Below are 25,783 nucleotides of genomic sequence, written 5' to 3'. Positions count from 1 at the left end.
ACGACACTCTTAAAATGCTCTTAAAACTCAACTCCATTCCAGGGTCAGCATAAAGGGAAACATGGATTAGCACACTACTGCACCGTTCCTTCAACAAACAGGTGAACAATGCATCTAATAGGTAATCAACTCCATAACATACAAGGTCACACATCTCCATATATACCTAGACACACCACACACACACACACACACACACACACACACACACACACACACACACACACACACACACACACACACACACACACACACACACACACACACACACACACACACACACACACACTCATGCATACACATGCTCATGCATGCACACACGCACCCGAGCGCACACACACGTGCACACGTGGTACACATACAATAATTGAGGTTTCCATGCTGTAGTGATGAGCTTTATCATAATTTCCTCTACACAGTGGGTAGCTTTCAAACACCACAAGTCACATCGACAGTATAGACACAGGTGGCAATTCACTCATCTGAATAATAGATACCTTTCTTCAAAAGAGAAGCACACAGAAAGAGAAAACCAAGAACTGACTTTTACAGTAGGGAGAGTTCAGTGCTAATAAAATAACACTCTTTACGTATCTGTCCTGTAAGTAGCACAACATAATGTAATTAGACAATTCCAAAACAACACGTCTCATATTTTTAACAGTAAAAAATGTGTTGCTTCCTTATAATATCAATATCAAAATCTACCCCAGAGGCAAAGCCGATAACAGGTTGCTCAATAGGATTGAATAGAAAAACACAGAAATGGCCTCTTAAGACAGGCTTCTAACGTTTACCAAACAGCTTTATTTTTATCCTTAGAGGAACCGCCCATTTCTAATCCAGGTCTGTGTTAATGCTCTGTACTACTAGCATCACCATTACACCATACTGGAGATGGGAATGATGTAATTTAAATGGGCAGCTTGAGATTAAACCATTTGCTAATTTCCAGTGACACAACCTTGTGTGGCCCTTAGACAGATAGCAAATGCAATGGAATGAGCTATAACTAACAGAGCTATTACATGAAATGACAACATTAGCTGTCCTTGTGAGCCACTGCTACCATTGCCAGTCATCTCCTAGCCCCTGTCGATGATAACATAACATATTTAAGTTATTTCTCAGTACAGGCTTCACTGCCAACCAACAGCCAAGAAAGTACCCTAAAGTTGATGGTAACTGAACTGTGAGATAAACTACAGTGCTATACTTCAGGCCATGCATATGGAAAATATGATTCAACATCTTATTATAGTGAGGGCACATCAATACAATATCATTGTCACAGTTCAAACTGACAACTATGAATTTTCACCTAAATCAGTCTGCTGATAACAACACATATTTAAGTTATTTCTCAGTACAGGCTTCCTGCCAGCCAACAGCCAAGATAGTACCCTAAAGTAGATGGTAGCTGAACTGTGAGATGAATATCTACAGTGCTATACTTCAGGCCTTGCATATGAAACATATGATTCAACATGTTATTATAGTGAGGGCACCTCATTACAATATCATTGTCACAATTCAGTTTCAGATGCTGAAAGAACATTCTAACTCTGAATCCATCCTTTCAGGTCAATAACTTCATCAGTCCAACAGGCTGCATGAGACAAAACGTTAACGACCAATATGTGAAGTGAGCACGCTGGCCATCCATGTTGCAGATTCCCCCTCCTTTGTCAAGCATGTAATCAAAATCCATCCAAACCTCTGGCTCCTATCCCTAAGCTCACCATAGAACACCCCCCCCCCCCTCTCTCTCTCTCTCTCTCTCTCTCTCTCTCTCTCTCTCTCTCTCTCAAATCTGCACGCTCTATCCCATACTCATGCTTTATGACAACACAAGATGACCCCCAACTGCACTTTTGGCTTAATGGCTGTTAAGGAAAAAGTAACCATTTTAACTATTAAATACATTTAAACTTAATAGCTCTTCACTTGACAAGCTAAGTTGTCTTACTTTGGCTGCTGTAGTTAGTCGGAGTGTGTTTTTTAATAGACGAGGGGTGGAGATAGGGGATCCTACTGACACACAGTTGCATATTATTGCACGTTATAACAAGGCTAGGCTTCAATGAGAGGCCTTGGCTCAGAAGAAATCTTGCTGATCTGAGGCCTGTGCTGCCTAAAGCCACCACACAGACTGACATCTTTAAGAACAGTCAGTACTAGAAAGGCTGCAACAGAAGAATAGTTGCTCTGGCTTCATGCAGAGTGGACAGTAGCAAACAACCAATAAACAAATGCTTTGATTTATTCAGCTGCTGGTTCTTGGCCCAGAATAGTTATATAATCTAATTTGGTGCAGAATGAATTCAAGAATCCATGTAAATGCTGCTTGTTTGTGCTACAAAGGAAAATTGAATTAATAGCCTATTTCTTAAAGGACCACTTCACCCATTTTAACCTAATCTTATCTTCATATAATTGGTCCTAACTACTATTGCTCTGTGTCTCAAAGGAAGGCTGTGGACAGTTATGAAACCAATGACATTATCGGTAGACAAGTTTGGACATTTCAAACTTTATTTATTTATTAATGTAATAAGAATGACTTCTATTTCAGCATGCTAACTTTCCAAGAAGAGAAAGGCTGTAGTTTCTATTAGCTTGGAATGCCCATCAGTGATGTCTTTGGTAGGCTGGTTTCTGAACTGTCCATAGCCCACCAATGAGACAAAATTGTGCTATCTTATGAGCATTAGTAAGAGCAAATGATGTGAAGGTAAGATTGAACATGGTTGAAGTGCTCCATTAAGATTCTTAAAATATATCAAACATTGTTGATGTACGTAAAATGCTGTTGTCAATCAAGAGTATTCATTGACAAGATTTGAATCATGAAGGTCTACTAATACACAAATGCTCAAGTTTGACAGGCATTACCTTTCCCAATACATACTGTACTACAAACTTTTGACAGGTGAGCAAATGATAATATCTATATAATAATAATAATAATAATAATAATAATACCTATATTTATGTGCCAAATGAAAAAATATATATAATTACATAATAAATACAAATTACTATATGGCGCTAATGCAAATGTGAGTGATAGCACAACTAACCTGCAAACCATCTCAAATTACGAAAGTTAGTTATGAAATAAATTAGAAAAGGAGAGAGAGAGAGAGAGAGAGAGAGAGAGAGAGAGAGAGAGAGAGAGAGACACACACACACACACACAGACAGACAGACAGACAGACAGACAGACAGACAGACAGACAGACAGACAGACAGACAGACAGACAGAGAGAGAGAGAGAGAGAGAGAGAGAGAGAGAGAGAGAGAGAGAGAGAGAGAGAGAGAGAGAGAGAGAGATACTGAAAACAAACCTGAACGGCAGGATTTCTTATAAGAACAGGCCTCTTTGTTCAGCCAACACATTGCAGTCATGACTATAATTATTCATAACTAGACACGTGCATTATGATTGTCCAACTATGAGGCATAGTGAACAATAAAATCCTTTACAGCACCTTACAAAAGTCCAAAGGATCATGTAACAAATAACACAGATTCAATTGACTTTTAATATCAATTTCTCATGACTAGACCATAGAGTAGAATCAAGTAAACAAGAATCTAGCAGGACACTCAAGAATCATAGCATTTTTCTAAAGTTTACTACTCCTGAGATCCAGAATCCAGCTTTTATTATAACCTCCTATAAATAGTGCTGCTGTTTCTAGGTCATTCTCACACTTGCGTTTTCATTTTTTCAAATGACCTGTCTTTTTCTATGATAATCATAATTGGTGTTTTCTGGGACACTGTAAAGTCCGATTTATATTTGCACGAAGCAAGTGTCGCTCAACAACAATAGCGTATTGAGTCGACATATCATACTTTTCAGTTGAAAATGTAAAAACATTGTCAAGCAACACATAGGGTAGAGTGTCTTGGGCCATATACTCTCCATCACACACTCTGAGGCCGTTCAAAACTTTGGTTACTCATGTAAACCTTCAATTGCTCAGGTAACATTTGGTTGAGCAGATGGGTGAAGTTTAACACTCCAACAGATTAATCTGTTAATTCAAACAAATTAACACTTAACCAGCTAAGTAAGCGTGTTTTGGGGCGAGCATTCTTGTATTCGTCAGCCATGATGACGAGAACATTCTGTTTCTGTGCAGGTACATGGAACATAATGAAACAAAAAACATACATTATGCCATATACATAGTGCATAGATGCTTCTGTGCATCTCTAACAGGAACCACTGAACCACCGATAGGATCGATGTCTGCATGTGAAGTGAATGCATTTCAATTCACAAATAATCACAATGTATGTAACACTCACATCAAACACCTCCCTGCTTGGCCCTTCGCTGGTTTTCAACCAGAAGCAACTCAGCTCACTCAGCTCCGAAATGGACTGCACCTTGAGACGGACTGACTCTCCCGACTGACGGATCGCCTCCACGATCTCATCTCTGCTCTTGTTTTCCACATTGACCCCGTTAATCTCCACCAGCCTGTCTCCAGGCACCAAGCCCAGGGCCCGGTCCTTGGTGCCAGCGCCTGGCTCTGCGAAGTGCACCATACGTCGGCACACCCCTCCATCAGGCCGTCTATCCAACATGGTGGTTCTCCGCAGGGAGAAGCCAAAGTCCCCAGTGCTACGTCGTTGCAGCTCCAATTCCCGTGGCTCTGGCAGTGGCGGAGCCACTAACACAGGCAGCTGTAGGTCCACACCAGGGAAGGTTTTCTCCACCACCTCTGGGATGTGAACCCATTTTTTCTTGGAGCCCTGGGACTGCAGGACATGTCTATGCTGCTGTGGCTCCAACACCCTGGTTTCTATCTGAGGTGAAGGAGTTGGGTGGTTCTCTTTGCTCTGCTGGGGAAAGGAGAGGTGCGTCTGGCCCAACTGAGGATTGGGCTTAGACAGTTCACCAAACTTGGCTGCCCGCTCCTTTACAGAGCTACGATGAGGAGCCAGGCCATCTACCATGGTATCATCGCTGGGACTGGCCGCAGGCATTTTTCCCACATCCTGCCTGCGGGTGCTGCAGTTGTCATACCGCTCAATGTCTGTCAAGTCTGTCAGGTTGAGCTCTGTGTTGGTAGCCACTTTGATCGGGATAGGGCTGGAGATCTCAAGCCTGGTCTTAGAGTCCCTCTTGGAGCTCCCACGGTGGAGGTTGAAGAAGCCTCTCCTGATGCTCATCTCCTCCAGACTACTCATCTCCGCCTGGGACATTCGCTCCTTTTTGTCCTTCCTGTCTTTTTTCTCCTTCTTGCCCAAATCCTTCTCCTTCTCCTTGTCCTTCTTGATCAAGTGAAACATGCTTGACTTTCTCTGCCAATGCCAGAGTGTACTGGAGAAGGAGCAGGGTAATGCAAGCTATTCTGCCACAGTTCCATTCAATGTCATCAAACGTAGCTTTCCACCCAAATCATGAACACATCTAGAAGGGTGATAAATGTAAAACAGTAGTCAGTAATAGCTGACACAGTCCTCTAATGACAAAATGACAATCAATCAATCAATCAATCAATCAATCAATCAATCAATCAATCAATCAATCAATCAATCAATCAATCAACAACAGATCAATCAGTTAATGAGATCCAATAATGCATCGTACTCATGTTTGTGTGACTAAAATTAAAATGGAAAAATAAAAGCACATTTTGGAGGGGCTATGCATACAAATAGCTATATTTTTCAAAATGACAGCCTAATAGATGGTATGAAAGTGACAGAGGGATTGGGCCGACATAGTGACATCAATTTGTGCATACAAAAGTCCAACTCCTAGGTCGAAACTCGGAACTGCCTTGAGTCGTCATGTCAATCAGCAAGTATCGCATAATGTGAGCCTGAGCCATAATAATGATCAAATTTAAGAGATTCGTCATCAATCTCATGCACTTGACCAGTTAAGCAAAAATAATTGTCTCAGCAAGCGCTTAACAGTTCTACAACCTGTGAATATGATTCCCTGCGAAAGCTGAAACTTTGATAGTCTACGTTTAGCTACATAGCCGACCCGAAAGATAAATGCATACTTTTATCCATATGGGCCGAGTTAATAGGTCATAAGATTTAACTATCATAGCCTACTGTATCGATCTGCAGCCACTTGTTACTACTAAAATGAAAACTTTAACACACGCAATAAGAAATGATTCTTGTTCACGTTTTCTGGCTTTAGGTTAGACTCGATTGCAAGGTTATTGTCACTCGTCCGGTCGTAACGCGCTCCCTTTAATCTGCTTTGCCCTCATTCTTTACACTACCAGAGGATTTAGGGAAACACTTTCAGTATAATGGCAAATACAATGCAAATAAACCCGCGCCTCATACAATATATCAACATTGTTATAAACACTTACCCTGCAAGCAGTAGATGGACTTTGATGACTGCCATGAGATAGTAGGTAGTGTAGGATGAAATCGGGAGGTTTCTCGCATTTTTCTTGGAGTTGACAGCCGGGTGTGCACTGTGCAGGGTAATGTTAGTGTGCCTGTCAACCAGTGTGCTGTGAACTAACCAGCAGTGACCTCTCCTGGTCTCTATTTGCAATAGAAGACTAACCGCCTGTCATTGTCAGATAGGAAAGAGTCTGTCTGTCTGTCTTTCTTTCCTTCTTTCTTTCTTTCTTTCTTTCTTTCTTTCTTTCTTTCTTTCTTTCTTTCTTTCTTTCTTTCTTCATTCCTTTATTTATTTGTTTGTTGGTCCACAATCAACCATCACATGCATTAATGCACACAGACACACTCTCTCACATAACCCATCTGTGGTATTGCAAGCAAATAAAAAGTTAAAGGTCAGATCGTTTCTGTTTTTTTCCCTGGTATTGGTTATGAACAATTGATCCAATGTTGAATGTTCATAAAAATCCTTTTAATCTTGAAGGTAACATATTACATGTTTTATTTATCTTTTGATATGCCATACATTTTCAGTACAGCTAATTGCCAATATACATCTGCCATCCAACAATGAAAAGAAGTTGCCAGCTAGCTGACCTGGCTTGAGTGAGGGGACTGTGAGTCAAACGAAATTAAAATAGAAAAATAAAAAATAAAGCTGTATCGGAGAGCAGGTCCAACTTGTGTTACAGTTCCAATTGTGTCTGCTCATTTCTTTGTATCATGTCATCACTTGCAATGTAACTTGGCTGGAGACCCCTGTTAGGCTATACTGAACAAACACTCAATGCAATGATAACTATCAGAATATACAGCTATTAAACACTTATTTTAACAAAACCATTATGCATAACTTGTTTTTAAACATCCTGTGGATGTAGGCTACTGTAGGCCACTGTAGTCTACTTAACATCCAACCAAACTGTTTACAGCGCCCGCTGTTGCGCCCACTGTCACAATTACGTCATAGCCTAGTTATGTAGCCCAGTGGTTCTCAACCTGTGGGTCGGGATCCCCAGGGGATCCCCCATTAACTTTGCACATTCACATTAAGACCTTTTTAATACCTCCAAAAAAAGAAAGACAGAAAAGAAAGAAATAAGATAAATGACCATTGCTGCATCAAAAATAATCAACAAACTATACTATAAAAACTGGCCAATTTGTCAAATATTTTAAGAAAGAGGCAGAAATTGTGAAAATAGCAGATCTAAGCTATTTTCACAATATTTATCTGTGGAACCAAGTCAAACAAGTGCTTGTCAGGGTGGGGGGGTCCCCAGTTCAAATGTGATTATTTTGGGGGGTCACGGCCTGAAAAGGTTGAGAACCACTGATGTAGCCTTACTAGCCTACACTATTCGGCTTCTCTTGTGTGCACACTGTACACATAATGTACCATGGTCACCATATCCATCTTGGCAATAAAGGTTTTTCTGATTAGATTTCTGAATTTCACATAATCATGGAGGCAATGAAACAATGTCAAATTACAATATATCTCACGTAAAACTAAAATAAATGTGAAATGATATAGCATTCCAATAGGGTACACTACTGTATAAATGTACATGAAGTGATGTTTTTTTTCAATGAATGAATGAATGAATGAGGCGGTCTTGCATTAACAGTCGTGATCAGCGGTACTCAATGCCCCGTGCTGAACGGAAATACCATCTATAGGGTGTTTATCAAACAAAACGGACCACAATTATTAGCAAATACCACAGTCCTCCATATCAAATGAGATGTATTTCAACTGTCATTAGTAATATCACATACAGAAGTTTTTACTGATCCGTGCAGGTAATTTGGCCGTGCCGTAAAATTATAATTTTTGCGGGTCCCACCCGCCCCCCAGTAGTATGAGAATGGTTCGGTCCTGCAGGGTGACAGGAAGTTGTTGTAGCTGCCATCAGTGTTGCCATGTCCGCTTATTATAAGCGACCTTGGGCTTGTTTGTTTCTAAAGTGTAGTTGCTTATTTGGCCTTGTTCGTTGTTCCCTAATGTTGTTTAAACCATGGTTCTCAAATATATCCATGTAAAAAAAAATAAAAATTAATATGTATTTGTCTGCACTCTGCAGACCCCCCATCTGAACATATTTTGTGCCAGGAGGGACCCCCCATACAAGATTTGCGTTGTTGAAATGTCAAATTGTTTTCAAGATTTTTGCTTTTTTAAATAGCAAATCTACAAGCTCACAAAACGTCAACGCGTTGTGAGCTTGTAGATCTGCTATTTTCAAAGAGCCAATGCACACGTTTACGGGCGAATGGCTCGCTTATCCTATTGGGCTTGTTTACATAGACCCAGTCGCTTGTTTCTCTCTCAAAACCTGGCAACGCTGGCTGCCATGTTTGCTTGCTTTGTTGTAGGCGCTTGGAGGTTTCCTGCAGATTTTTTTGGGAGAAATCATGGAACCGAGCTGGAGTACGTTTCTGTTCCAAGTAAGTTGCCTGTTGTTGTCAGTTCAAAGTGCTACCGTTCGCAAAACAAACCCAGCAAACGATCACACTGAATTCCGGGGGTAGACTGTGTTCTTTTAATGTGTAACGTTAGGATCGTCTAGCCAAGCAAAACAATGGTATATGAATCCAGGCTTCCAGCTGTGAGGCTTGGGCTGCATGCACGCTAGAAAAATCAATTCACCTCTCTCTCCTTAAAACACATTGATGCCATGTTTTTAGAATGATAAAGACATATTTTTAGGTGGGTTTATTGGATATAAATAAATATATAAATAGTGTCTTTTAAAAAAAGTTTTTTCTATGCATTAAGGCTGTAAAAAAATATGCGGGATCGATTGAACAACAGACGCCGCACCGTTAAATGTTACGCTTTAATTTAGAGGGACTTTGTCGTACGAGCTCCTCGACACAACAAAAACGACGTGTTTTCAACTGGAAAAAGTAACGACGCAACTCAAGTCGACGCTTTTTTCCGTTGAAAATAGCGTGTTTTTTGTCGCTCGAGCGACGCGGCGCTCGTGTCATCATGTTGGAGTATAATAAAGTAGTGGAGCCGTTATGAGCGCGAGCCATCATCATCAGCAGTGTGTTTTTCTCTTTGACTGAATGGTGGAAAAATTACTCACATTTTTTACTTAAGTAAAAGTATCTTTGTAGAAATACTCTGTAACAAGTAAAAGTCCGGAATTCAAAATTTACTTGAGTATAAGTACATGAGTATTGGTATCAAAATACACTTAAAAGTACCAAAAGTAGAAGGTACTCATTGTGCAGAATGTTCCATTTCACAAGTTTTCAAATGTATCAAAATCCTTTGAAAATAGATCTACAAGTTCACAAGCTTGTAGAGCAAATGGCCGATATAAATATATATATATATATATATATATATATATATATATATATATATATATATATGGCTGAAGTGGTTAATATGTTATTTTGTAATAATAATCAAAATCTATAAAGTAACCAGTAACTAAAGTTTTCAAATAATTGTAGAGTTGTACTGGAGTAGAAGTAAAAGTACTGGAAATTGGAAATGCAGTTAAGTGAAAAATACCTCAATTGTACTTAAGTACAGTACTTGAGTAAATGTACTTAGTTACTTTCCACCACTGACTGAATGCTTGATCATTCTGCGTGTGATAATGGACGTAGTAGCTAACACTATAGCAACACTCACACACTGACTGCAGACAGTTAGTTTGGAACATGTTTAAGAGCCAGTGTGTGGCTCCTGTATGGCGGCTCTGATACTTGCTAACTAAACCCATTCTTTACACTAAAGTCCTCAATGAACTTTACATCGTTCCTCTGGCCAGGCTAACGATAAGTTGGCTAACGAAGCCGTTAGCCAGCTAGCGGCTAAATCCACTGTTGCCAGATTGTGTGAGAGAAATAAGCAACATTGTCTAAGAAAACAAGCCCAAAAGAAGCAACTAGGCCTAGATATGAGCACTTTAAACGTATTAGAAAATATCAGATCGCGACGCTTTGTGAGCTTGTAGATTCAAAATAATATTGGAAAATAAATTTGGGAAAAAACACCATTTACACACATTTGGTACGGGGTCTCTGGCTAAAATGTTTTCAGTCTGCGGAAAAATACATACTAATTTGGGGGGTCCTTGACATGAAAATGTTTGAGAGCCACTGGTTTAAACAACATTTAGGAAGCCCAAATAAGCAACTACAATTTAGAAACAAATCCAAAAAAACGCAACCCGTAACTAACTACCAATTTTTACAAGCACCTTTACAAAGAAATAAGCCCAAAAAGTCGCTTACAATAAGCCGACATGGCAACACTGGGCTAAAGCCTACATACTTCGTCGTACGACTGTGTCGAGTGCCGAAAATGGCAGATCTACAAGCTCACGGCTCGTTGATCATGTGAGGCGGTGTGAGCTTGTAGATCTGCTATTTTCGCTACAAGCTACTACTAGCCTCACTGAATGGCTGTGTGCATGCTAGCTGATTGCTTTCAACTTTGTTCTGTTGGTGGTGACCATGGTGGAAAGGAATTCAAACTATGCACATAATGTTTGCTATAACACCACCAACGATAAAGCGCAGATTCGACCAAAATATCAATTTAAGTACTTTGCTATATGCATATATTAATGGCTTAAACACGTTTGCCTTGTTGGCAACATGAACGTTATGATGAAATGCTTGTTCTATCACGATGATTTAAAATGAAAGAGTGACATTTGTTCCCATGGTCGTCGGTAGTAGTAGTATTGGTAGTGAACAACGACAGATAACAGAACCATCATCTTTGATGTTGTCGTCATTGTGGAACTGTTACCTTGGGATGAGCGCTGATTTAGGGATATTCATTGAATGTCTAACTTGAAGTGAAAGTGAGCTTTCTATTACTTGGTTTAGAAGTACAAACTACAACATTTACCCTTGTCCCTAGAGATTGGCGGTTATATAATTGCTGTACATAATTGCTGTACATTTCCAATTTAAAGGATGTATGCATCCCAATAGTATGAATTATTTAAATTAAAGCAACAATAGGTCATTTCAGTTTTTTATGTGTAGGGATTAACTATACTGAATATATCTTATATTGTGATAACATGATGTACTGAACACATTGTGATATAACACACACATATATATATATATATATATATATATATATATATATATATATATATATATATATATATATATAACAATGGGATAAATACATTTAACATATTATATCAAAACATTAGATCCAGTTAGTTATGCAGGAAATTAAGTATTCACATTTGAATTTCTCAGTAGTTTGTATGGGGATAGTAGTGCCATTAGGAAGGCCTTGAATTATGGGGCCTAAAGGACTGTATGTACACTCCTGATCAGTTGCATACCTACTTAACACTACATTGTGGAGGGCATTGTGTGTTTGGCATAAGTCTCTGTAACCAAGACAGTCAAGAGTTTGAAATCCAGTGGAATGTTTGGGGTCTGATTCATGGCTCATTATATCCAGACAAACAACAAATCAAATGTCCGTTTGCAACCTTAAGTTCAGAGATGAGTTGTAACAAACTGTCTAACAATAGGAAAACCTTTTCTTTCTTTTATTTGTTATTTAAGGTAATATAGTACTATCTCTAAATGTTGGTGCCCTGTTCCTGACAGGAATACTTGCAGTGGGTTGTTGGCCTCTGCAGTTGTGTGAGTCACGCTAAACACCTCTCCCATCTGGAGGCTTAACTCATTGATTTCAATGTTGCTGGCGACAGGGTGGCATGGTAATTAACTAAGGAATGGACAACGTAATCTTTTTCTACATGACCCTCTCCATTTCCAGGTAAAAGATTTTAGTTGAGTATTCCCAACTCAAAACTTTACCTCTACTTATGACTTAAAGTGAGTTGAGTCCCTGTAATAGCCAGACTTTATAATTTCAAAGTAATGATGGTTAGTTTGACGTGAGCAGAGCAACTAAACAGACTTGAGAAACACTGAAGGAGCCTGAAGCTTTCAAAGCAAGCAAACAGTGGTTTAGATTAACCAGTTTCACCAGTTCTGACTGGTAATTCGTTTTCTTCACCATTCTCCTTTTATTTTGATCTGGTTTTAGTTTTTTTTCTCCAAATTTGGGTTGTATGCTTCACTAGACAGTGATATTAAGCAGGAGAAAAACATAGCGTGCTGGAATTGAACTCACAACATGGCCTCTCACGTCATCGGGACGCTCCCCCATTTTGATGTTGTTTATGATGGAGTGACCCAAAGTTGTCCCATCACATTTGTGTCCAAGTGCTCAGCGCTGCGCGAAGGCACAACAGCCTTTAGGCTGGCCACCTCTGTGGGGCCAGGGCTGCATGCCGTACAACTGTGACTGCTGTTCATAGCTTTCACAAGAGGGGTCTTGGCTGGAAATCCCTTATCCCAGAACCCCCCAAAACATTAGTCAAAAATGACTAATCCTGGAAGGTAGCATGTGTGTGTGCAAACTGAGCAGGTGTTCAGACAATTAGCTGCGGCGCTTTGGTGGCATTCTCAGCGAGTCCCTCGGTTCCCCTGGGTCTGTGAGCTTGTTTAGCCGGGTGGTGTGTGGATAAACAATGTAGGCTATCTGCCTTATGAATAGAGGAACCAAATCAGTGAAGACGCACAGGACGATCTCCTGCTGAGCACAGAGTGCATCACGGGCCGTATTTGTGTCTTTCACAATAGAGTGTAGATGAAAGGAGAAACTAGCAGGATTCATTTTTCTTTTCTCTCTTCACCCTGTGTACTGTTCAACTGTCTTCCTGGCTGCCTCTCATGGATGAATGAACCTCAAAAGGGAAAGGTCAGGTATCTCACCTTGCCCTCAATGCTTTTGGAAGTGATAACAATTATGGCCATTTTTATTTATGAAAGTATTCCATATAATATTATGTTTAGGTGCACTTATAAAAGACAGCTTTTCTCACACCTTTAGTATGTAGGACTCATAAAATACGAAAATTGTCTTCTGAGTTGATCGGTGCACATTTAATTCATAGAACTCCCTACAGAGGCAGGCTCTGTAGCACTGCGTGAGATTAAGTGTGTAATATACTCAGTGGATGTGAGACGTCAGCTGTTTGACGTCAGTAATCTTCTCTCTCGCTGGGGGACCTCTGGTCTGTTTGTACGGTACAGCCGCAATTTTTCTCTCTTAATTGCCAGATTATTTCAGAAGTCTCTCCTGGAAATGCTTTCTAATTTGGCTTTGAAGCATGGCTGCGCTAACAGATGCAAGAATCTGTAGTCTCTTCTGTCAGGAGGCTATTGTATTATACAAGTCTGATTTTAAGTCAGTTAAATTCCTTTTGGATGTTGCTGCTACCCCTCACAACCCCCTGAAGCCTACTGTGCACGTGGTAGGCCACTTAATCAAGAAATAGGTGTGTGTCTGTCATGTGTATTTTCTATTTATTTTATTTAATGTGGGATGATGTGAGTTTAGTGAGCTGCAGTGGGAAAACACCATGTCTTCTCCAGTTTAGCTGAGCTGATGGCCAGCTGTTAAAACCCTTAGTGGCACTAAGCTGGACCATACCCGCCCCCTAATTTGGAAGGCCTGTTTTGCAGTCACATGATGAATCAGAATCATGATGGGATCATTTTTCATTCAGCAGAATTGAAATCTTCTGCCTCTGTGGCATGCTTGTGTGCCTCATTAATGATAAAGCAACCACAGCCTACTTTGGCTAGTATAAGTATAACTAATCACATCACAACATACCCTTGTTTTTAGGTGATTTGTCAAGAGGGCCTTTGGCCCCATAAAAAATATATATAACGTTCAGTTTAGTGGCATATTGGATTTTACTGATGACAAAGAGGAGGATTCACAGTTTTAAATTGAGACACTTTGAACCCCAGTATTGAACAGCTTATTGAGCCCATTGAGATTTCATTAGCAAGAGAAGATACGTTTATCAAATAGTGATACTGCCAGGCTTTTACCTCTAGTTTCCACATTTAAGGGAGCATTTCTCTTTCTGTTGACACTGACAGACTTTAAATAGTCAAGTGACCGATGGTCACTGCAGCCCCTGCATTGCTGACATTCTGTGGCAGGTGTTTACCTCAACCTAACCAGTTTTTAGATTTATGTGTCGCTTATTTTAAGTCACATGAGTGCTTGTTCATGTTCGTGTCACTTGATAATGTGCACTGAAATGTTTAAAAATGGCATTTTATAGCATTTTTATAGCATGAAGTTCTGTTTATTCATATTATGGAAAATGTTCGTTTTTTACAGTATGATTGGCCAACCACTGATCAAAAGGGTGAATTTTAATTTACCGGTACATTCTACTTTTTCTACTAACAAAAGTTCATGTACACACGACAATCTCCAAGAAACTTAATTTTGAATGAGGCAGTATAACACCAAGCTGCCCATGCGGTTGCCTCTAACAATGTTGAATGGGGAAATAGTCAAATGTGTATTTGCATTTTGCTCTATGCACCTGTAAATGAAGATAACAAGTCAATTTACAGTGACCCTTAATGACTGACCATTTAAAGGTCGATCCTCCGATCACTTGTTTAGTCCATAGTCCATACGTAAACATTTTATTTATGAATGTTTTTATAACCATGTTTTGTTTGTTGTGTTTCACTTTCAACAGCAGGCCAATGAAGCCCTTCACCACCAGCACCACATGGCCCAGAATAGTCTGCTGCCTCTTCTCAATTCTGGAGCTGAGCCAATTGACCAGAAGCCCATTCTTCCCATCTTGCTGGACCAGAAGCCCCCTGTCAGCGCGGCCGAGCTCCTCAAAGACCATGGGGCCAACGGTGGTGGTGGCGGAGGACGGCCCCTGTTGCCCGTGGTAAAGAAAGAGCACAAGAGCAAAACGCCATTCATCTGCGGCTACTGCAACAAGGCCTTCCGCGATAGCTACCATCTGCGGCGCCATGAGTCCTGCCACACGGGCATCAAGATGGTGTCGCGGCCCAAGAAGACCGCCCAAACGGCACCCACCATGGTGCCCATGATCTCCACCATGCCACGAGAGAACAGCGGCCACCCCTCGTACATCTCCACCATTGCAGGTATCCTCACCACAGCCACCACCTCTGTGTCCTCGGGCTCGAGTATCATGACCCCGTCCGCAATGGGCAACATGCCCCAGCAGACCGCCGTCAAGAAGCCTGCTAAGCTGGTTAAGAAAAACCATGGATGTGAGATGTGCGGCAAAGCCTTCCGCGATGTCTACCATCTGAACCGCCACAAGCTGTCCCATTCAGACGAGAAGCCCTTCGAGTGCCCCATCTGCCACCAGCGCTTTAAGAGGAAGGACCGTATGACCTACCACGCTCGCTCTCATGATGGGGGAGTGCACAAGCCCTACGTATGTCCTGTATGTGGGAAAGGTTTTTCCAGGTAAGCTCAAAGTAACCTTTTACTGAAAATACTAGTTATTATAGTGAATGGCACTAGTGCAGGGGGTGTCAAACTTATTGTTGGTCATGGCCCCGGAATAGGTAAAATGCAACTTAATACGAGCCAGACCAGTTGCATGCACAAACACATTTATGAGTTTATTTCCCAGGCTGCTCTCATGTGTCTCAGTCTCTCCTATAACTATAAAATATTTCACTTTACGAATTTTGTTTGAAGATGAAACGGCAATCATTACTCTCTCTCTCCCCTTTTGCTCTCTCTCACACCACACACACGTACGTGTCTGTCATGTCAGGGAGTGGTGGCAAAATCTCACACAAATGGCTGGGGCCTATATGTTATGATCCAAAGAAACCAGGGGAAAAAACTTTGATTGTATGACCTACGAAGAGTTATATTCCAAAACGTGAAGCGAGCTGGTAAAGCGCCACCATGAAGCCGATTTGAAAAGGAGCAAAGGTTCTTCTTCGGCCCACTGGGTGTGCGTGCAAAGTTTCATGCCAGAGTTAACTGTTCACAGGCAGACAAACGGACACATGGATGGACACTTGGACAGAAGTGAAAACATAGTCTCTGACCTCGGCCGCCCGGCCTGGCGGAGACAACGGTGTGCTTAGGCTATCATCACAAATATATAGTCTAGCAACGCTGGCATCGTGTGTGCATGTGTTGCAGCGACAGAGAGGAAAAATGTCTCTAGCAAACAAGAGAAAGACAATTACGTTGTGAGGTGAGTTTTGTAACTAGAAATGATCTTTTGGACAACTGAGTGGATTACACAACTTTACCATGCTCTTATTTGGAAAAACATCCCTCATATCGCTCGCTTGGTGAAGGAAAATTAAACAATGCTGAAACGTATTTTTCAGCCATAATATTGTGTCCTGTACCTGTCCATGTTGTAATTATTCGCCTGAGCGACACTCACTCACTGCATTTAGGGGGGAGGGCTCTCTTGGATAGTTGGACAGACTGGGTGTGGAGTGGACCGTAACAGTTGTAGGGAGAACGTGGCATGAGGATGTCGTACAGATACAGAATGGTTGTGGATTTTCTTCTCAAACTCATCCCATGGGCTGGATTGGAACCCCTATGCTGGTGCCTCTTTAGCAGTGTAAGAACAAAACTGCATTTGTACTTTTCATTTCACCATTATATTGCGGTTCTTGGGGTAAACACTTTGTGCACACAGCTGTGTCAAATAGCTGTGGGGGACCAATCCTAGTGTACAGTGCCAGAATAGAAGTGGCAAGACCACTTTGAGGTATTTCAGTTGACCATTTTAGGCCTAACTCTTAACTTCCATGAGTGGGATTGCTGCTTTAACCAAGTTATATGGGACTCCATTATGGCGTTTACAATAACTCTTCACTTTTTTTAATCAAGTCTTGCAATATCCCTCACTTTTTTTAGTCTCAGACTGCTATTAAACATTCATGCTATTATTCATCTACACTCTACAGTGTTACTTTATGTACGCAGTAGTGGGCCGAATTTGACCTTAGAGAGAATGTTGGTGGCAGATGATAATATGGTTTTAAAGTCCAGCTCCAATGGCTGTTTAGCTACCTTAATTTGGAAGATTCCTGGTAAAACAGAGGCTGGTTGTGTCTCAGCCGTCGTTCCCGTCCCCTCGGGCTATGGGAACCGTTCTGCTGTCGGCACTCGGGCAGAGGCAGTGCTGAAGCATGTCTATGTGATTGCATTACCTATTTCTCACCTCATATATTTTAGTGTGCACTTCAAGTTTAAAACAGGAACGTTTGTAATGCACCGTCGGGGCCGTCAATTAGTTTCAGAACCGAGTAGCAGCCCAACAACATACATATTGCATGGGGGGGAACATTGCACTATGACCATGATTCTTGATCATTCATAGGGGCTTGCTGATGTAATTGTGCATTATTTTTCGTTTGAAGTAAGTAATTCGGATTGGACTTTTGACATAAAAAAAAAAGAATTTGCTTCTAATGTGAATTATGACCACAGATATGCTCTAAACGTGTGTTAAAAAAACAGTGTAATCAGTACAATCGTACAATGCAATGTCCCATGCTTTATTAATCAACCAAACAATGCTTTGCCCAGAAAAGGCAAACAATAGACCGCCGAAGTCCTGACGTCACTCGTTCATCCCCATGTTCGTAAAGTAATTTCGCTATGGAGAATAACATTGGGTCATCATAGAATCGTCTCATATAAGAATTGTGGTCCAAAAATAAACAAACTGTCTCGGCGCCATTGTCAGGGAGGAGGTTTTGTATAGTTTATGATAGTCAGTCACTTATATTTGAGACAGTCTGTTTCTGGCGAAAATGTAACTAATTCGGCGGAAGTAACATTATCGTTTCCTCCCCGCAGTTGATGCTTCATATCCATAAGAGTCAAACCGCCAGGGTCATTTGTTTATTTTTGGAACACAGTTCTTATTTGACGCGATATAAAATACGTCTATGGGATTCAGAATGGGGGTGGAAAACTGCGAACCAGGTAGACAAACAAAGGATGCGTAAATTACGTCAGACTTCGGTGGTCTATAGTAGCCCACAATAGTAGTGCCATAAAGCCATACAGTGCCAGAGTCAGAGCCTCTTTCAGCATTTAGCCACTCATACCCATGAATCACTATTAATCTATTTATTGAGTAATATGAATCTGATTCTGTGAAATGAAAGTTGTATTTGTAGCTCATAGAACAGGTCTACCGTTTGTCTTTTTTTCTGTTGCTCATACTGAAGTAAACAGTGTGCCCTCTGTCCAGACTGTGATGTTGGAGCAGCTTTAAGCTTGCTTCCTCCACAGTGACGTAAAGTAGAGACTTGTCTGCTGCATACTGGATTGTGAGAGTTGGGGACTGGATAACACAACACTGACTCACTGCCATTCAACCATTCTTCTGGTCAGACATTCACTGTCTGTGAGACAACTGTCCTCCTCAGTGGGACACAGACACACACAAAAAAACACGATTCCGGTCCATGGCATCACTGAGATGATTCCACTTGATGGCTCCCATTTGGAATAAAAACTTCCCAGCAGTGTGAAGCTTTCCTGTTGAAGGATCAGCTGCCAGTGCTTTTGACCTTATTAAATTAACTCCATTATAGTAGTTATAATATAATTCAGGTTTAGGCCTCACTGTCATGCTTATATAGGTTTACACTAGAGCTAATTATAAGTGATTGTGTTTTCTTAATGTGTGTTGCCTTAAAACTTAATGCGTGTTGCCTTAAAACTATTTTTGTTACAGTGAGCTCCATAAGTAGTGTTTCAGTAGTGAAATTCTCCTCTTTACTCTTAGTAATATGAATGTGAAGAAGAGACACTGTCTGCAAGTAAAAAGTTGATTGCCTTATTTTATTTTAAATTATTAGTAAAAAGTAGTGTTAACAGCCCTACCTGATCTGCTAGAATAATAATGACCTGTTTCTTTTCTTCTCTTTTGCCCATCTAGACCAGACCACCTGAGTTGCCATGTGAAGCATGTCCATTCCTCAGAGAGACCATTCAAATGTCAAGTAACGGTAAGTCATTAATTAAACATTTCAGCTATAATCTAGGACATTTTCATATAAATTTCAATGATTCGGATTAGTCTTTTGGTCATGAAAATGATCAGGGTTTGATGTTTAGCTTAGATGGACAAGATTCTTGCCCTTTTCAGCCCATTTTCCACACCAGCATAGTGATTGATGTGTGGATGCTGATTTATTATAATAAAATATTCTAGTTTCAAGCAAGGTCTGTGCAGGATCCATTTAATTTTTTTCTCATAGTTTCTTTCCGTCACACGCCTGCTCCAAAAAAGTATTTTCTATACAAATAATTTTACTTACGAATGTTGGTACCATGAATGTTTGACTGTGTCTGTGTGCTTGCAGGCCTGTACCTCCGCTTTCGCCACCAAAGACAGACTCCGTTCCCACATGATCAGACATGAAGGGAAAGTCACTTGTAGCATCTGTGGAAAGATGCTCAGTGCAGCATATATCACCAGCCATCTTAAGACGCATGGACAGACCAACTTCAACTGTAATAAAGGTATGTAAGACCCAGATTTCACATTTCCCACTCGTTACAAAATTCTAATTGTATGTACTACAGTGTATGTTTGAAGTTCAGAATTTTAACATTGCATTCCATTTTGTGCTGCTTCCATTTAGTTGTTTTTCATGTAAAAAGCTAATGGCATACGGACATTCTTTGGGGGTGCTGGGTTAAGAAAAGATCATAAAGAAAAAGAAAAGAATCGGCACACTCATAATGTGCTCCAATACAATTTATTCAATGACATAATTTATTCAATGACATTTTGATTTTGAGCTCTTAGTCACGTAAAAAAAAACACATGAAAGGCGCATGAAAATATGTTTTTTCTGCTCAGTTATAAATCATTGTATTCGAACAGCTACACTGGTCAACAGTGTAGCTGTTACAACACTCCTGTCCAACCACGTTGAATGTATGTAAATTGTTCTGTAAACGATACATTGTTTTGTACTGTACACCACATCCGACCGTTCAAGATCCTTTTTTATAGAGCTCAATTGGCGTACTAAGGATTAATTCAGCTTGAAAGAAGTGGCTAGCTTGTGGCAGAAATCTGGTTTCATGTTCTACATTTGTATTGCTTGAAGGCATTGGCTTGGTTTGTACACAAAGGAGAAGAAAAGTGGAACAAATAAAACATGATTTCAGAATCAACTACAGCAACATTAAAAGAGTCAAAGGTCATTTTAACGCCTGCCTACTCATGCTTTTGTGGGTGTTTTTTAAGTTGCTTGATTCAATAGATATCAGACCAATAGATCAGACTGGTCTACCTCCTACATAAGCCCATTCAACTTCTATCTACATTTTAATCACGTTAGACTAATTTAAAACACATGTCTGTGGTTCTGGTGACTGATATTGTCCTTCTAATGTGTGAGGGGCCGTGATTCTTCTATTATATTTTTTCATTATTTCACAATAATTAAAAAAAATCTATTGAAAAAATACAGCCCCCTCACGCATTGGAAAGACAATATCAGTCACCAGAACCAGGGATGTGTGGTTAAAATAGTTAGTTACTAGTACCGTAAAGTAACGTAAAAACTGTCTGGGCCAGAGTAGACAACAGAAGTGTTTTAAAGTGAAATACCCCTTAAAGCATAACGTTTTGTGCTAGGATAGATTTTGAAGTGTTTAATAATAATGGTTAAAAATAATGATGATAAACTTGATCTGTGTAACCTATGAAAAGAATCCAAGTATGAAACCACCCTGGTTTCTTCCTAGTTTACTAATTTAACACCTGTGATGTAGCATACTGTCTACCTCTCTATAGGTACAATTACAATATGTAATATTCCTACTGTGTCGTTAGCATAAAGTAACCTGGAAATGTTGAAAATACATTTGACATGATTTCCTCAATAGAGTACAGAAGTCCTGACGTCACTCGTTCATCCCCTGGTTCGTAAAGTAATTTCTCTATGTAGAATAACATTGGGTCATCTTAGAATCGTCTCATAAAAGAATTGTGGTCCAAAAATAAACAAACTGTCTCGGCGATATTGTCAGGGAGGAGATTCTGCATCGTTTATGATAGTCAGTCACTTATATTTGATACAGTCTGTTTCTGGCGAAAATTTAACTAATTTGGCGAAAGTAACATTATCGTTTTCTCACCGCCAGTTGATGCTTGAAGAGTCAAACCGCCGGGATCATTTGTTTATTTTTGGAACACAGTTCTAATTTGACGTGATATTAAAGACGTCTATGGGGATTCAGAACGGGGGTGGAAAACCGCGAACCAGGTAGGATGTGTAAATTACGTCAGACTTCGGTGCTCTATGGAACAGTACCATATGCCTGAGATAGCTTGCTCTGAAATTTTCATTCTGGGAAGACCTTCTCAATTGTGCTTACATGCAAAGTTTTTCAAAGAAGAAGAAACTGGCGCTGGTCGCTTACCACAGGATTTCACCATGATGACAGTCTTTGAGTGTTGAGATTTTGGGGTGGAGTGGGGGGGCCTTGGTGAGTGTCTCTTGCCTTATTGATAGGCGGTTGTATCAAAGCACAAACGAGGAGTTTGTTATGTACTGAATATTTTCAAAATGGGCTACCCCAGGCATATGGTACACTTGCATTTAAAACATATATATGTTAATTGCATTTACAGATTTACTTCAGGTATTTTCATGCTAGCATGCAGTAGAAATATTACATATTGTATGCTTTAAAAAAAAGATGTATGTCTGGTAAGACGGCATCTGTATATTTTGTTTCCAATTGTTGCATCAGTATTATCTTCCAAAGTGTTTTGAAATCTTACGCTGTCTTCCAGTGTAGTAGCAATAGTAACAGAGGGATATTGTTTGCCTTAAAAGCCTACTTAACCACGTACATAAGTCGGTAAGTAATGTGTCTTGCCAAGACAACATTGACGGTAATCTCTAGGTAGCTATCCAGTGTTGCTTGGTTTTAATTGTATTGAGAGCTACAGACCACTGCTTTAAAACACACTTTTGGATTTCTAGGCAGCAACGAAGTCTGCAATTCTGCTTCAGCCACCCCTGTCACTGTTTCCACCCCCATCACCACTACGATGTCGATGAACCGGGGCAACTCTAACCACGCCGTCACCATAGCGGCACAGATGAGCATTGCCACCAACACAGTGAACATCACAACACCGCTCAGCCTTCAGCACCCAGTCACCATCAACGGGCCCATCAACATTGCTTCTGTCAACATCCCTGTCTCAGCGTCTATGAATATTGCCCATCCGGTTGCGATAACCTCCCCCATGGCTATGAATATAGCTGGGCCTCTCAATATTATGAGACCCATGGAGAGCATGTCTTTTCTGTCCCAGGTCTTACCCTCTGGCCAACCCTGGTAAAAGAGCAAAACACAACAGGGAGGTCTTTAAGGGAAAATGAAGTAAAATGAGAAACTCTGGTGAATTACTGATCATTGGTACCTGGAGCCCCCAACCCTTTTTAGACCCTCCTTACTTCATCACACCTTGGAAGTGAAGGCTGTACAACTAGGGAGAGGAACTCCCTGGCGCATAGCTGCACCTCGGCTGTTGTTAGATCACTGAGAAGCAGAGCAGTTGGCTAGAAATCAGGTAGGATTTATCTTGTTTTAATCTGAAGGACTGTGAAAGCTAGACGTACTGTAGTAAGTTAATGAGTGTTAAAACTGTGATGTCATCATGCCAGTTGCGATTTAATTGAAAACGGATAACTCCTAGGAAGCTTCATAGGAAAAGAAAATAATAAACCGTACTTTGTTTTGAAAATGGGAGTATTCAAAAATGGACTTAAGCAATAACTTGCTACTGTTGATGTTCCACAAGTTCTCTTGCAAGGCATTTGGGTGTTTTTTGTATGTTTTTTTTTATCCCCCTTTTTATTTTAACTCTAGCCTGCTACTCATGATTTAATGTTATTGGAATTACAAGTCTAGTAAAAGGGACAGCACCTGTCATTTTGTATTTGTCAGATGACCGGTATGCTCTTGAGGTACAGTGACTAACTTGTACAGTTGTTATATTAGTGTATTTTCACAACACATTGTGCTTTTGTTGTTTAAATGGATATCTTCTTGACACTGTTGTCTTTTACTATTTTTTTTTTGTATGCAATGGCAAATTTCTTCTTTTAATTTGTCCATCAGCTGTGGTCAATTTTACATGAAGTGAGAATGGAATGTCTTGCACTGAAAGCATATCCTGCATATAGCTGAACAGCAGTATTATCAAAGATCAAATGTAAGCCTTGTTACTTTACCAGCCTGTAAACTTGAGGGCAATCTACTGGCAAAGCACTGCAACTCACAGAACGATCTGGCCCTTCTAGCTCAAGGTTTTTTTTTCTTTGGTCACACATTTTATACCCAAGTATTTTTAAAATTGTTTTATCAGTGAATACCCCAACATAACATTAGGAACCTTCCACTCAGGAAACACAAGATACAAGAGATTTTGTCACATGCTCATACATGTACGTATGTGCAGTGTTGGTGCGGCAGACTTTGCCAGACTGCTTACTATGTCCCAACACAATTTGAAATTATCTTTATTTCATATTTTACATTATCTTTATTCTGGCCTTTTTCATGTGACTTTTGTTAAAGAAACTCCTGATTACCATAAAACATTTGGCATTCTTGCCAAAAGAATCGGGTAGATTTCACATACAGTAAAGCCGTCCATTTAAATATTGTTTATAATAGTTCTCATACCCTTAACTTGCATTAGATTAAGTGTCCAGATAAGTCTGGATATGGGTGAGATCTTGATGAGTTGGCTCATGTATTAAGTAAACACTAATGAATTATGGAAAGTGATTGACAAACTACATGGCATAGGCCTAGTTATTTTAGGAGGTATGTTCCTAATTCAGTCGGGCACCTCACAGCAGTGTAATGAATTGAAATGCAAGACTTTGCCCATCATCACCTTCACGGGATAAGGCTTGAGTTGCATGCCCCCCCCCCACAAACATTGTAACTGTGAAAACATAAGCTGTCTGAATGCCATTTTAATCCTGACAGTGTTGCAGCTCTTTGAGTTGATTCATTGTGTACTGAAAAAATGCAATATGCATGTTTTTGTCGTTTCCGAGTTTTGTTTCAAAGAAAATATTAGTGTAACCTTTTTTTAATGCATTTACGTAGATACACTATGATAACCTGTTTGCCAAATTTGAAACAATGTGATTAATTGAACATTTCTTGTGGAATTGAACATTTCTTTATTTTTAAGGAAAAGACAAATTGGAAATTCTAGGACCCTTGTGAAGGCAGTTGAATGTATATCTTTGTACAAAACTATTTTAGTTCCAAGGATATGGTAGTTAGAATAGACGTAAAAGATTAAATAACCTTTTATAAAACTTTTGTATTAGAACATTAAGAATGGTAATTTTGTATATATGAGAAGCTAGGCTTTCTGATTAGCAGAAAGGTCAAACATTCCTACATTTTTTTAAATGTACGTTTGTCAAATTATTACATAAACATGCGCAATGTTTTATGTGCCTTTTATTTGGGTTGTCTAAATAAAAGAAAACTATCAAATGTGTTTCTTTGTACTTGCAGCCATGAAAACAATGTTTTGCACCTGGTTACTACTATTGTGGATTCAAGGTCTTGGGGCAGAAACCGTACTATTGGGATTTTGAGACCTGGTCCAAAATGTGATTTTTGGCCAATGGAATTAGATGCGTTTTATCGAGTCTGAAGAGCAAAAAAAAAACACATGGAAACTGAACCATATTCCGATGCGATTCAAATAAGAATTTGACGAGATGTGTCTCAGTCTCGACACTGAAGACTGATGTTTGCTTCATTGTTGGATGGTGTTGCTTGCTGAAAATAGCAGATTTACAAGGACGCATCACATGGTGGTGATGTGTTTTGAGCTTGTTGCGCTGCTATTTTCTGCAAGCAACAGATGTTGTGGTGCGATTACCATAGACTCGGACAACTTATTTACTTTGAACTTAAAATTAATTTATTGCCTATTCGTTTGATACTAAAATTAGGGGAAAAGGGAGGTGGAACAATATGTTGGTAGGTCAAGTCGAGGTGAATTCAAATTAAAATCTGAATGCAGGTGTCTGTCTGCCTAACAAGTACAGATGGGCTCAATCCCACTAATTACGGATGACACTATGGATGACAATGGTCACTGTCCTATACTCCTATTGTCCTAAAGTGCTGAAAACATTCTATTTCTTTTTCCACAACTTTCTTCAACAACATACAACACCGTATACTTTAAGCGTTACTCACGCCTACGTCTTTACCAAGCAACCTATGCAGATACTGTAGGTCGATGTCTGAATACACAAATCCAGCCTGATCAGTTGCAAATAACAGTGGGACAGTCAGTCCTGAAGATCGCATTTGAGAATTATTTTCCCCCTGCAGTCTGAACAAAGCCTTATATTTCCATTAATATTTCTGCAATTGACAACCTGTTAAAAAACGTATCTTCTT

General features: G+C 40.0%; 2 protein-coding genes across 3 annotated transcripts in view; one reads left to right on the top strand and one right to left on the bottom strand.

Moving 5' to 3' along the window:
• The window catches only part of LOC311056637 (unconventional myosin-XVIIIa-like), an 84,153-nt gene extending 77,693 nt beyond the window's left edge, over positions 1–6,460 (bottom strand). For both annotated transcript variants that reach the window (XM_084073413.1, XM_084073410.1), the window contains exons 1-2: positions 6,366–6,460; positions 4,324–5,434 (exon numbers count right to left, since the gene is read on the bottom strand). In XM_084073413.1, coding sequence (XP_083929539.1) covers positions 4,324–5,313 — 990 coding nt within the window. In that variant the 5' untranslated portion in view covers positions 5,314–5,434; positions 6,366–6,460. The remainder of the gene's footprint in view (positions 1–4,323; positions 5,435–6,365) is intronic.
• Positions 6,461–8,757: 2,297 nt separating this feature from the next.
• On the top strand, positions 8,758–24,853 carry LOC311057581 (vascular endothelial zinc finger 1-like). Its single transcript, XM_084074569.1, is given in 6 exon segments — positions 8,758–8,856; positions 15,003–15,760; positions 19,236–19,305; positions 19,663–19,822; positions 22,309–22,658; positions 22,660–24,853. Coding segments are annotated over 6 exon segments (1,425 nt in total). The 5' UTR covers positions 8,758–8,823; the 3' UTR covers positions 22,714–24,853.
• The last annotated feature ends 930 nt before the right edge of the window (positions 24,854–25,783 follow it).

This window comes from Gymnoscopelus microlampas (genome assembly GCF_963454915.1).
Source record: "Gymnoscopelus microlampas genome assembly, chromosome: 12".
Classification (NCBI taxonomy): domain Eukaryota; kingdom Metazoa; phylum Chordata; class Actinopteri; order Myctophiformes; family Myctophidae; genus Gymnoscopelus; species Gymnoscopelus microlampas.
Note: the sequence above shows the minus strand (reverse complement) of the source record. Positions and strands in the feature narration are given on the sequence as shown.